General features: G+C 60.0%; 1 protein-coding gene across 1 annotated transcript in view; it reads right to left on the bottom strand.

Annotated features, from left to right (window-relative positions):
* AXL (AXL receptor tyrosine kinase) overlaps positions 1–13,436 on the bottom strand; it is a 32,101-nt gene extending 18,665 nt beyond the window's left edge. Inside the window, exons 1-4 of the mRNA XM_029066354.2 lie at positions 12,981–13,436; positions 8,117–8,324; positions 6,592–6,692; positions 6,177–6,359 (exon numbers count right to left, since the gene is read on the bottom strand). Of these exons, the coding sequence (XP_028922187.1) occupies positions 6,177–6,359; positions 6,592–6,692; positions 8,117–8,324; positions 12,981–13,074 (586 nt within the window). The 5' untranslated portion in view covers positions 13,075–13,436. The remainder of the gene's footprint in view (positions 1–6,176; positions 6,360–6,591; positions 6,693–8,116; positions 8,325–12,980) is intronic.
* Positions 13,437–13,815: the final 379 nt, after the last annotated feature.

Genomic DNA, 13,815 nt, shown 5'->3' with positions numbered 1-13,815 from the left:
GAGGTTGAGGCAGAGAGGCAGGGAAAAGGGGAGGCTGGGAGGCAAAAAGGCTGGGAGGTAGAGGCAGGACGGTGGGGAGGAAGAGAGTCAGGGAGGTTGAGGCAGAGAGAGGGAGGTTGAGGCAGAGAGGCAGGGAAAAGAGGAAGCAGGGAGGTAGAGGCAGGGAGGCAATGAGGCAGGGAGGTAAAGGCAGAGAAGCAGGGAAAAGGGGAGGCAGGGAGGTAGAGGCAGGGAAAAGGGGAGGCAGAGGAAGGCTGTCTGGGAGACAGAGAAGAAGGAAGGCGGAGAGGTAGGGAGGCGGAGGCAGGGAGGGACGGTTGGAAAAAACTGCGGAGCTAGAGGGCCAGGCTTTCACCGCAAAGCCGTGGCCGGCCCCCTCTCCCCCTCCAGATGTGCTTCCCAGATGTGCCCCCCCCCCCCCACGCCCCCGCGTTTCCGACAGAGGAATGGAACCCCGGGGCGCCGGCCCAATTTCCAAATGGGGAAGACCGGGGTTAACCCCATGCCCTCCGACACACACGGGGGGACGCGCTTACACAGCCTCAGATGCACGGCCGCTCCCTCTCTCTAGGACAGGGAGACGCTCCCCTAGACAGACACGCTCCCGAACCCAGAGCCAGAGATACCCGCGCATAGACAGCCCCACGGAGACACACACGGACTTCTCAGAGACGGACACACTCAAACCCACACAAAGGCAGGCGTGTACACTCCCAGAAACACGCACCCGGATAGACACCCAAATGGTTACACCTAGAGATGTACCCCCTTCTCAAAGGACCTACCCAAATCCCTATAGGCAGACTCCTCCCCGGTCACTGCTGTCTTCCCACAGAGGCACGCAACCTCACATTCACACACATCCTTCACGCCCAGATTGTATATGCAGATTGTATATGCAATATGACTCTTGTGGAGTAGTGGTTAGAGCGCAGGCCTAGGAGTCAGAAGGTCATGGGTTCTAATCCCGGCTCGGCCACTTGTCGGCTATGTGACCTTGGACAAATCACTTCACTTATCTGCGCCTCAGTTGCCTCATCTGTAAAATGGGGGGTGAGACTGTGAGCCCCATGTGGGACGGGGACTGTGTCCAACCCGATTTGCTTGTATCTACCCCAATGCTTAGTACGGTGCCTGGCACATAGTAAGCGCTTAACAAATACCATACCACAGGAAACACAGATGGCAAAATATGCAACACACACACACACATACTCTCCCACCATTCCATTCTCCGATCCTGCCCAGTGCCCCGCTATAGGCCCAGACCCCCCCGGTCTCTCAGGGTGGGGTCCCCTTCCCCCTCCCCCTCGTCCCTGTCCCTGCCCCCACCCTGTCCTGACCACGAGCCGGGGCCTCAGCCGGGCAGCCAAGTTTCTCGGTGCCCCGGGCTTGGCTCCGCGGGCCTGACTCAGCCCCCCGTCACCTCCGCCCCCGGTCCTGCTGGCTGTCGTCCCCATGACGAGTCACCGCTGTCCCCGTCCAGAACCACCGGTGACAGCGGGGAGTCCCGGACGGACGGCAGCCTGAGCTGCGGCACCATGCTCATCGGTCCCCTGAACCTTACCCCTCAACCCTGACCCCGGCCCTAAACCTGGGGCTAACCCTCACCCTAGCCCAGGCCTTAACCTTGACGCCACACCAGCCCTAACCCTGGCCCTACCCTGGCCCTAACCCCACCCTAGCCATAAACAGGGTCCTAACCTTGACCCTACCCCCGTCCTAACCCTGACCCCAACCCAACCGTAAACATGGCCCTAAAACTAACCCCTGACCCCAGCCCTAACCCTGACCCCACCCCAGCCCTAAACATGGCCCTAACTCTGACCCTACCCCAGCCCTAACCCTGACCCCACCCCAACCCTAAACATGGTCCTAAACCTAACTCCTGACCCCAGCGCTAACCCTGACCCTACCCCAGTCCTAGCCCCTGACCCCCACCCAGCCCTAACTCCACACCAATCCCAAACATGGCCCTAACCCTGACCCCAGCCCTAACCTGACCCCAGCCAAGCCCAAAACATGGCCCTAACTCTGATCCTACCCTAGCCTTGACCCCATCCCAGCTCCTGACCTTACCCAGCCCTAGCCTGACACCAACCCAGCCCTAAACATGGCCCTAACCCTGACCTTATCTCAGCTCTAACCCTGACCCTAGACTCGATTTACTCTGACTCTAACCCAGACCCTGACCTGACCCAGACCCCAACTCCGATCCATCCAAACCTGACCTCACCCCAACCCTAACCCAGCCCTTGGCCTCGACCCTCCCTCAAGCCTCTGCTGCCACTGAAGCTGACCGTGATTCCCCCCTTGACACCACCTCCGATCCGAACCCTGAGCCCCAAACTCCAGACCCACCCTCACCTTCCTCATCCCAACCAATCCAATCCTCACCCCCCCACCCAAACTCCAAGCAGCGTGGCCTAGTGGGTAGAGCACGGGCCTGGGAGTCAGAAGGACTTGAGTTCTAATCCCAGTTCCGCCCCTTGTCTGATGTGTGACCTCGGGCAAGTCACTTCACTCCTCTGGGTCTCAGTTCCCTGGAGACTGTGAGCCCCTTGTGGGACAGGGACCGTATCCAACCGATTTGCTTGCACCCACCCCAGCGCTTAGAACAGTGCCTGGCACATAAGTGCTTAACAAATACCACAAATATTATTAAACTCCCTCCTGGCCCTCACCTCCCCACCCCAACCAACCCAATCCTCACCTTTCCATTCCACACCCCAACCCCTCCACCCAAGCCTCTTCCCAACCTTAGCCCTACTTCTATCCCTCCCTGCAAGTTCACCCCAACTCACACTGCTAATAGCACCCCACTGCTTAACCCCACTTCTGTCAATCAATCGTATTTATTGAGTGCTTACTCTGTGCAAAGCACTGTACTAAGCACTTGGGAAAGTACAGTAGAACAGAGTCGGTAGGCATGTTCCCTGGCCACTTCTGACCTCTGACCCTATCTCTCCCTTCCCTTTCTGGCAGCCACACCCGGTCACCCCGTCTCACTGGGGGTCCGGAAGGGGCTCCCCTGGAGGCTGGTGGGGTTTAGATTCATTCATTCATTCATTCATTCAATAGTATTTACTGAGCACTTATTATGTGCAGAGCACTGTACTAAGCACTTGGAATGGACAATTTGGCAACAGATAGAGACCATACCTGCCCATCGATGGGCTCACAGTCTAATCGGGGGATATTGGGGCAGGGGTCATAGCCCCCACACTCCCCTTCTCTCAAACCCTGGCCCCACTTTGGTCCTTTTATTCACCCCAACCCTCAGTCCCACAACACTTATGTCCATATCCGTAATTTATTTATATTAATGCCTATCTCCTACTCTAGACTGTAAGCTCACTGTGGTCAGGGAATGGGTCTGTTATGTTGTTCTCTCCCAAGCGCTTAATACAGAAGCAGTGTGGCCTAGTGGATAGAACAGGGCCTGGGAGGCAGAAGGACCTGGCTTCTAATCCCGGCTCCGCCACTTGTCTGTTGGGTGACCTTGGGCAAGTCACCTCACTTCTCTGTGCCTCGGTTACCTCATCTGGAAAATGGGGATTGAGATTGTGAGCCCCGTGTGGGACAGGGACCGTATCCAAACTGATTACCTTGCATCTACCCCAGCGCTTAGTACAGTGCCTGGCACATAGTAAGCGCTCAACAAATACCGCAATTATGATTATTATTACGGTGCTCCGCACACAGTAAGCGCTCAACAGATGCCACTGATTGATTGCTAGGAATAAGGGGTGCCAGGGACATCTAAGCAGTTAATGTGCCCTCCTCGCCCGGGAGCCCGCGGGCATCAGCCGAGGGAAGCCGTCTCCATGGAAATGCCCGGGTGGGAACCGACCCCGGGCCCAGGATGCCTCTCCCCTGGCCGGCCCAAGCGGGTGAGAAGAGATTGGCGTTCGGGGGCCTGGCTTTGGGTTGGGGCCTTTTCTGGCTTTGTTCCCGCTCAGCGGGGCTCGGGCGACTCTGCCAACGGAGGGCGGCGGGGAAGGGGACGGGGCAACCCTACAATCAGTAACGGAGAGGAGGGGCACAGCGGGGCAGAGAGTTTCCGGGTGCCCGCCCCCGGGGCATTGCCGGGGTCGGGAGGCGGCCCTTGGCCCCGTCGGCGGTGGGCCCGGTGGGGAGGGCCTAGACGGGGAGGGGTGGGCTGACACGGTGCCCGCCTCCCCTCGAGATCACTGCTCCCCCTCCCCCAAGCCCCCCCACCCAGAGCTGCCGCCTCCAGCCACAAAGCACCTTTCAGAGGCTGGGCACAAAAGGGCCAAGGCCTGGAGACGAGAGGGAGACAAGGGAACCATTGAGAGGCCGGGGCCGCGGGGGGCCGGCGTTGGGGGAGTGGGGGGCTTCGGGGGAGTGGGAGGGGTTGGGGGCGGAGTGGGGAGGCGGGGCAGGGAAGGCAGAGATAGAAAAGGAGAAGAGAGAAGAAACCAGTGGAGAGGAAGAGAGAGACAGAGAGACAGCGCACACCTTGGGTAGAAATAGAGACCGGGCGAGGGGGGTGGGGAAAGACAGAAACCGAGACGGAAGGACTTTTAACGGAGGTAGACCAGCTGAGAGACACCCAAGAGCTGAAGAGGAAAAGAAGAGGTAGAGACAGAGGCAGAAAGAGACAAAATGGAGCAGAGAGAGGCAGAGAAAAAGGATCGAGTTCGGTTGGGAACGTGTCTATCAGTCCTGCTGTGTTATACTCTCCCAAATGTTTAGAACAGTGCTCTGCACACTGTAAACGCTCAATAAATATGATTGACTGAGGGGCTTAGTACAGTGCTCTGCACACAGTAAACGTTCAATAAATATGATTGACTGACGGGCCTAGTACAGTGCTCTGCACACAATAAGTGCTCAATAAAGATGATCGACTGGCTTAGTACAGTGCTCTGCACACAGTGAGTGCTCAATAAATATGATTGACTGGCTTAGTACAGTGCTCTGCACACAGTAAGCGGTCAAATATGATTGACTGGCTTAATACAGTGCTCTGCACACACTGAGCGCTCAATAAATATGATTGGCTTAGTATGGTGCTCTGCACACAGTAAGCGCTCAATAAATAGGATTGACTGGCTTAACACAACGCTCTGCATCCAGTAAGCGCTTAATAAATATTGACTGATTGCTGGATTGTCAACTCCCGAGTGAGAGACATTCAGAAACAGAGAAGAGAGATGACCTAGACGGAGGCAGGAAGTGAAGCAGAGAGAGACGGAGGTTCAGACACCAGTGTTCACAGCGGGCTTTAATGCCCGCTTTACTTAAGGTTCTTGAGGACGGGGATGTAATGTAACTCTACCGTACTCTCTCAACTATAAAAATAGTAATAATGATTATAGTGGCATTTGTTAAGCCCTTACTATGTGCCAATAATAATAATAATAATGATAGTGATGGTATTTGTTAAGCGCTTACTACGTGCCAAGCACTGTTCTAAGCGCTGGGGTAGATCCATGGTAATCAGGTTGTCCCACATGGGGCTCGCAGTCTTAATCCCCATTTTGCAGATGAGGGAACTGAGGCACAGAGAAGTTAAGTGACTTACCCGAGGTCACACAGCAGACAAGTGGCAGAGCCGGGATTAGAACCCATGAACTTCAGCCTCCCAAGCCCGGGCTCTATCCACTAAGCCTCGCTGCTTCTCATAATAATAATAATAGTAATCATGGTATTTGCTAAGGGCTTACTATGTGCCAAGCACTGTACTAAGTGCTGGAGTGGGTACAACCGTATTGGGTTGGACACAGTCCCTGTCCTACATGGGCCTCACAGTCTTAATCCCCATTTTACAGATGAGGTCACTGAGGCCCAGAGAAGTGACGTGACTGGCCCTAAGTCACAGCTGACAAAATGGTAGAGTCAGGATTAGAACCCAGGTCCTCCCGACTCCCAGGCCCTGGCTCAAATCACGAGACCACGCTGCTCCTCGAGCACTTAGGCCAGTGCTCCGCCCACAGTAAGCGCTCAATAAATACCCACTGAATGGTTGGGCGGGAGTTGAAGCAGCAGGAAGAGTTCAGAGGTGGGAAGACCCCCCCGCCCCCCCGAGTAGGGTCGGGGAGGCTGGTAGATTCGGCGAGCGTCGGGCTGAGGGAGGCGAGGTCGGGGGGCAGTGGGGGATGCCTCCCGGGTCTCCCCATCCTCGTCCGCTCCCGCGGGGGCAGGCTCACCGCTCAGAGACAGCGTGGAGGGGGGCCGGGCCAGGACGTCCAGCAGAGAGTGCAGGGGGACCCCGTCCCACAGCCAGAGCAGCTGTACCGGTTCTGGGGGACCCTGCGCGCTGCAGCTCAGGTTGAAGGGGGTGGCGGCCCCCACCACCAGGTCCTCGGGCTCCTCGGAGAAGAAGGGCAGGCCTAGGGAAGGGGGAGAGGGAGGAGGGGGGATCAGTGGGGCACCCTGAGTGTCCCGCCTGGCGAGCCAGTGGGGATGGGGGAAGAACCTGGGTGCCTGGGCCCTGCCAAACCCTCAGGCTGGGAAGCCAGGCATCTGGGTCCTCTCCTCCTACGTTTCCGGCCCCGTCCCGGTTTCCGGCAGAGTTTGCTCATCTCCTCCCTGCCCCGACCCCCGACGCCCCTCAGGACTCACCTTCCAGCCCCAGATGGGCTGATCTGGAGAGGAGCTGGTTCCCCGCAACCAAGACGGAGCACTGGTAGATCCCTGCATCCGACAGTTGCAGGGAGGAGATGCTGCGGGGGAGAGAAAGAGAGAACGCGGGTGAGGGGCTGGCGCCGCGGGCTGGGGGCGCAGAATGTGGCAGGGGTCGGGGCCTGGTCCGGGGCCTGGCCAGGGACAGGAGGCCTGGGAGGGGGTTGGGCAGGGTGCCCGGGGAAGGGCTAAGGGGTACGGGGGCAGGGATGGGAGTGGAGAGTCTCTAGACTGTCAGTTCAATAAAGGCAGGGAACGCGTCTGCTAATTCTGTTGTAGTGGACTCTCCCAAGCACTTAGGATGGTGCTCTGCACCTAATATGCATTCAATAAATTCCACTTATTAATTGGGCTTGGGGTCCAGTCAGTCAGTCAGTGGCATTTATGGAGCACTTACTATGAGTGGGGCATTTAGTAAGCTCTTGGGAGAGCGCAGTGTAACAATATAACAGATACATTCCCTGCCCACAGTGAGCTTAAAGTCTAGAGAGGGAGACAGACATTAATATGAATAAATAAAGTTACAACGAGGAAAGGCAGGGTGGGGGCGGGACCAAGGCCAGGCGTGCTTGGCAGCTGGCATGCGGTGGCGGGTCGCGGGGAGGTCACGGTTGCTTTTGGGAAAGAGGGTCCCAGAGCATAGGCTCCTTCCTGCTCAGCTACAGCTGGGAGTTGGGGCAGGGGGAGGTCAGCCGGGGGGCAGCCGGGGGCTGGGGGGAAACTGAGGGCAGAGTGGATCAGGGGTGGGGTGGGCTGGGGGTGAAGGGAGCTGGTAGCCAGGGTGCTTGGAGGGATGCCGGGTGTGGGTTGGGCCGGGGATGGACCGGGGGTGGGTGGAGCCTGTAAACTCATCCTTTAGACTGTAAGCTTGTTGTGGGCAGGGAATATGTCTATCATTTCACTCTTCCGAGCATTTAGTATAGTGGTCTGCACTCAGTAAGCGCTCAATAAACACGTTTGAATGAATGGTCAGGATTCTGGGGAGAAGATGGGGGCGGGGTGGGCCGAGGGTGGTCTGGGGGTTAGGGGAGCCTTCGGCAGCCAGCACGCTGGAGGGAAGGGGGTGAGCTGGGCTGGGGGTGGGTTGAGGGTGAACTGGGGGTCGGGGGAATCCACCGGGGGGGAGGCCGGGGGAGTCTTGGGCTGGGGATGGGCCAGGGGTGGGGGGAGCCAGTTAGCTCGTCCTCCTCTAGACTGTAACTCGTTGTGGGCAGGGACTGTGTCTGTTCATTGTTGTAGTCTCCTAAGCGTTTAGTACAGTGCTCTGCACCCAGTAAGCGCTCGATAAATACGTTTGAATGAATGCTCAGGGTCCTGGGGGAAGCCGGGGGCGGGGCGGGCTGGGGGTGGTCTAGGAGTGGGGGGAGCCCAAGGTAGCCAGGGTGCAGGGTGGCCTGTGGGGGGACTCGGAGCGGACTGGGGGTGGGGTGGGGGTAGGCCCCGGGGGAAGCCCCCGGTCGGGTACCTGAGCTCGCTGGTGACCATCCAGTCGTCGTCGTCGCTCATGGGCACCTGCACCTGGTTGCTGTCGGCCAGGTCCAACGGGTGTCCGTCCCGCAGCCAGCTGACCTCGGGCGGTTCCCCGCCCAGCCGGATGGAACACCGAAGCCGGGCGCTCTTCCCCAGGGACGTCGTCAGGTTCTGGGGGTTTTCAAGGAACACGGCTTCCAGAGCTGGGGGACCAGAGAGGGATCGAAGTCAGATCGCTTACCCCTCTGGCCCCCCGCCTCAGTTAGTGAGGGAAGGGAGGGGTTGGGGTCTTGGGACTCGGGGACTGATGATTTTGGAGGGGGACGTTGAGGCTCTGTGGGGTCGGGGGGCTGTGGAGCTGGGAGATTTGGGCCTATGGAGCCTGGGGTTGGGGGCTGTGGGGCTGGGGTTGAGGAGCCGGGGTTTGGGGATTAGGGGTGGTGGAGCTGGAGGGGTGGAGCGGGGCCTGGAGGGCGGAGAAGCAGCGTGGCGTAGTGGATAGAGCACGGGCCTGGGAGTCAGAAGATCATGGGTTCTAATCCTGGCTCCGCCACTTGTCCGCTGTGCCACCTGGGGCAAGTCACTCTGCTTCTCTGTGGCTCAGTGACTTCACCTGTAAAATGGGGATTGAGACCGGGAGCCCCCTGTGGGACAGGGATTGTGTCCAATCTGATGTCCACCCCAGCGCTTAGTACAGTGCCTGGCACATAGCAAGCCATCATCGTTACAAATGCCATCATTATTATAGGAAGCGCTTAACGAAGACCACAATTACTACTATTATTAGAGCTGGGGGCTTTGGGGCTGGGGGTTAGGGTTGGTGAAGCCGGGGGTAACCAGGCTGGGGGCCGGGGGTGATGGAATCAGGGGCGGGGGGCCAGGAGTGGTGGAGTCGGGGTCTGGGAGCTAGGGGTGATGAAGCCGGGCTGGGGGTTGTTTCCAGTGTATTTCTATTTTGCCATCCCTCCTCCAGCCCTGGCTTGGCTCCTCCCTATGCCCCGGAGAACCTGATTTCTCGGGAAATGGGCAGGTGGTGTGGGACTCCGCTCCTCCCGTCCCCCTCCCCAGGCACCCCCCTGCCCTAACCCCCAGCCCCTGCTAGCCCCGGCTTAGCTCCAGCTGGGGAGGCACGGAGGTGGGGGGAAGCAAGCCCGGACAAGGCCCGAGTTCAGAGCACAGGGAGGGGGTCGTCCGGGAAGCCCGGGGGTCTCCATCCATCCGTCCCGGCAATGTCAGGCGGGCTGTGGCCATGGAGGCCGGAGAGTCCAGGAGGGACTGGCCTGCGCAGGCTTTTGTTCCATTCCCCACACATAGTTGGGCGGTGAGCTCAGAATGAGGGAGTGGCGTGGAACCGGGAGGGGATGGTGGGGTCCCTGAGGGGCCGGAGGCTTCTGGTCACCCTCTGGGTGGGGGCCTGGGGGGGGGGGCGGCTCACCTGCCCGCCCCCTCCCCCCACGCGGAGCCCTGGCTGGGGGCCAAGGGGCTTCTCCTCTTGGGTCCCGGCCTGGGGGGATGGGGGCTTTGGGGGCGGGAGGAGGAGGGGGCAGCAGACAGGGTCACCATCCCAGGCCCCCAGAGTCTGGGAGCTGCGGAGCCAGGCCCTTGGACCCTCGGCCCTTCGGTCCCCCGGGGGACCCAGCAGCCAGGCCTCTGGCACGGGGTCAGTTCCGGCCGCCGCCAGCCTCCCACGCCCGCTCGCCCCGATAAACATAACCCAGAGATCAGACGGACGGAGACTCTGGGACAGAGGCGGAGAGAGAGAAGCTGAGAACTAGAGAGACACTCAGAGACGGAGAGACGGTGGCAGAGAGAAGCACAGCGCTAGAGTCGCACACAGACAGGCAGGGGCAGGCCGAGGCGGAGGCAGGCAGGGAGAAGCAGAGATGGACACACAGACAGAGACACAGGCAGAGAGGCAGAGACTGAGAGAAGTTCAGAGATAGAAAGAGAGAGAAGCAGAGTCCGAGGAAGGCAGGGAGCGGCAGGGATAGACGCGCAGACGGGGAGAGACAGAGGAAGAGACTGAGAGATGCTCAGAGATAGAGAGACAGAGAGAGAGGCAGATTCAGAGTCAGGCAGGGAGCAGTAGCGATAGAGAGAGAGGGGCAAAAAGGCAGAGACTGAGAGAAGCTCAGAGATAGAGCGAGACAGAGAGAGAGAGAGAGAGAGAGACAGAGTCAGAGGACGGCGGGGAGCGGCAGAGATAGAGAGATGGAGAGACAGGATGAGAGGGCCAAACAGGAAGCGGCAGAGACAGACACAAAGCCCCTGAAAGAAGCATATGGAAACAGAGACCATCAGAGACTGAGAGAGAGATGGGCAGGGAGAAGCCCAGAGTTAGAGACAAATACATAGAGGCACAGACACAGGCAGAGAGTCAAGCTTGCAAGGAGAAAGAGGCAAAGATGGAGAAGAGATAGAGAGACAAGGAACGGTATGCTTATTGTGGGCAGGGAAGGTGTCTACCAACTCTATTGTACTCTCCTAAGCCCTTAGTACAGTGCTCTGCCCACAGTAAGCGCTCAGTAAATACCATCGACTGATTGATTGGTGAGATGGAGCCTGGAACCTAGGGTTCGAGGCAGCCTAAGATTCTGCTGTTCAGGGACCCTCCGCCCCCTCCTGCTGCCACTTCCATCCAGGCCCTCTCGGCCACCCTCCCGCCACGATGGATTGCTCTACCGGATGGCTTCCAGGCCCGGAGTCGGGGGGGGGGGGAGGACCAGTGAGCGTGAAGACCCCCAGCGACCCCTCCCCCCGAGAACAGTAACATCCTCAGCTCCCTGGGTGGGGGGGATTTTTTTTTTTAATGGTATTTGTTAAGGATTTACTATGTGCCAGGCATCGTACTAAGCACTGACGTAGATAGAAGCTAATCAGGTTGGACGCAGTCCCTATCCCACATGGGGCTCACACCCCCATTTTACGGTTGAGGGAAGAGAGACACAGAGAAGTGAAGTTATTTGCCCAAGGTCACGCAGCAAACGGGTGGTGGATCAGGATTAGAACCCAGGTCCTCTGACTCCCAGACCCAGGCTCTATCCACTAAGCCACACTGATTCTTGGTGGGAGGAGGAGGCTTGGCAACATGCCAACTTTCTCTGGGCTGGTGTCCCCACCCTGCTCCTCTTCTTCCCCCTCCACTTGGTTCTGCCCTCCCTCTGTCCCTGCCCCCGCCTCGACCCTGCTCACCCCCAAATGGGGCTCTTTCTCCCAACCCCCTGCCCCCAAACTTCCCTCCCTCCCTGCCGCTCCCCTCCCTGGGTTACGGTTCAGTGGCCCAGACCAGCATTCCCCACAGCACAGTGTATGTCCCTGCCACATCCCCTGCATCCTGACACCCTGAGTTCCCTCCTCCCTGGTACCCCCGTTCTCTCCTCCTTGATACCCCCAGTTTTCACTTCCCCAGGACTTCCGGCTCTCTCTTCCTTTGTAACCTCGGGTCTCTCCTCCCTGGAACCCCCAGTTCTCTCCTCCCCAGATCCCCCGGCTCTCTCCATCCCGTTAGCACTTCCAGTTCTGTCCTTCCTGTTATCTCCAGCTCTCTTCTTCCTGATATGCCCTGTTCTCTCCCCCTCCGTGCTCTCCTCCCCAGCATCCTCGGCTCTCCCCTCCCTGGAACCCCCAGCTCTGTCATCCTTGATCCCAACAATCCTCGCCTTCCCGGTATCTCCAGTCCTTTCCTCTCCGATCTCCCCAGCTCCCTCCGCTCCGGTACCTTGTTATCTCCTCTCCAGTCTCCCCAACTTTCTCCTCCCCGGTCCCTTGTTGTCTCCTCCCCAACACCCCCAGTTCTCTCCTCCGCAGAATCCCCGGCTCTCTCGATCCTGTTAGGACTTTCCTCCCTGGCACCCTTAGTCCTCTTCTCCTCAGTACCCCCAGATCTCTCCTCCCCAGTCCCCTTAGTTGTCTCCTCCCTGGTACCCCCAGTTTCCTCTTTTTTTTAATGGTATTTGTTAAACGCTCACTGTGCCCGGCACTGCTCTAAGCGCTGGGGTAGATAAACAAGCCGGATGGGACCCAGTCCCCATCCCAGGTGGGTCTCCCAGTCTTAATCCCCGTTTTACAGATGAAGGAACTGAGGCGCAGAGCAGTGAAGTGACCTGCCCAAGGTCACTCGGCGGACAGGTGGCGGAGCCTGGATCAGGAGCCAGGTCCTTCTGACTCCAAAGGCCGGGTTCTATCCACTAGGCCACTCCGCTTCTCCTCCCCGGGTCCCCCCATTTCTCTCGTCCCTGCCACCCCCAGTTCTCTCAGTGGGCACGGAGCCCTTCAACAGTGGTCAGGATCCTGCTCATTCCGTGATCATCTCTCTTGCCCCCACGCCAGGCCTCCTACCCCGACGCCAGCCATCTCACTACCCTGTCCGGGGTCAAAAATCCAGGCTCTGGGGGGCACAGCTCACCCCAGGCTGGGCATCTGATGAGGGAGAGGATCCCTCCCGGGGCCGGGGCTGCCGGCTGTCTGGGTTGGGTGGCACGGAGGGTCTCTTCCCTCTCCGGGCCTTGCCGCCCTCCTTCCCTCAGCTCCCCCTCTGACCCAGGGCACAGGCCGGGTGGTGTGGGTCCCCTCTTTTCCCAGCCGGGTCTGCTCCGCGGTGGTCCCGATGGCGAGGTCGAGTCACCGGCCCGGGGGAGGGTGGTCCAGCTAGGTTGCCCACACACCTGTGCCCACCGTCTGGGCAGGGATCGTGGGCAGAGAGTGGCACGAAGAAGTGTTTCAATGCCTGCCGGCCAGGCCGGACCCAAATCAGAGGGGCAACTCCGTCCTGGGATGGCACGACGGGGGTCCGGCTGGGTGACCCCCCTCTGCCCTTCACCCACCCTCCCCGGGTGTCGGTGCCCGTCGGGGCGACTCACCATCTCGGGCCCGGCCTCTGCCCCAGCTCAGCAGCAGCAGGAGCAGGAGCAGGAGCAGCGGGCACGGGGCCGGGCAGCCGGGGGATCTGCCCATCCTCGGGGACCCGCCAGTCCGAGCGGGGCTGGTGGGGGGGGGGGGGGTCGGGGCCGGGGTCCCGCTCCCGGCCTAACCCTTCATGGGACGGGCCGTCGAGGCGCGGGGCGAGAGGGCACCGCGGCGGAGCGGCCGATGGTTTCTCCGGAGAAAGTTGGGCGAAGACGTGGCCGAGGCGGGGGCGGGCACCGGGGCGGAGGTGGGGGGGAAGGGGACGGGGCCCTTCCCTCTGCCCTCTGGCGGTGCCCGCGGTGGGCACCGGACCCCGGCCTCTTTCCTTCCCGCCTCTTCACCGCAGCCTCTCCTTTCTCCTGCCTCCTCTTTCCCGGACCCAAACAAGCAGCCCAACTTTCTCCCCCGCCCTCCTCCCCTCCCTCCCTCCTCCTCCCCTTCTTCCTCCTCCTCCTCCTCGTCCCCTCCCACCCCTTGCCCTCCCCCTCACCCCCGGCCTGCCACCCGCCCTCCGGCCTGGCCTCCTTCCACCCGCGATCGCCCCCCACCCCGGCAGTATTAGGGGGAGGGGGCACCGCCCGACTAGCACAACTCCGGCCCACATAGGGTTAATCGGGGGGGGGGGAGGAGGAGGAGGGGTCGGCCCCCTCCTTAAAGTCACACGGTCCAGCTGGCGGGAGCGGGGTGGGTGTACAGTCTCCGGCTCCCACCCCCCATTTCCCCCCGGTAGGAGAGGAGACCCCCTCCCAGGCACCCTGCCCCCCCCCCCCCACCAGAGTCACCGATGGT

The sequence above is a fragment of the Ornithorhynchus anatinus genome, chromosome 5 (assembly GCF_004115215.2).
Source record: "Ornithorhynchus anatinus isolate Pmale09 chromosome 5, mOrnAna1.pri.v4, whole genome shotgun sequence".
NCBI lineage: Eukaryota > Metazoa > Chordata > Mammalia > Monotremata > Ornithorhynchidae > Ornithorhynchus > Ornithorhynchus anatinus.
Note: the sequence above shows the minus strand (reverse complement) of the source record. Positions and strands in the feature narration are given on the sequence as shown.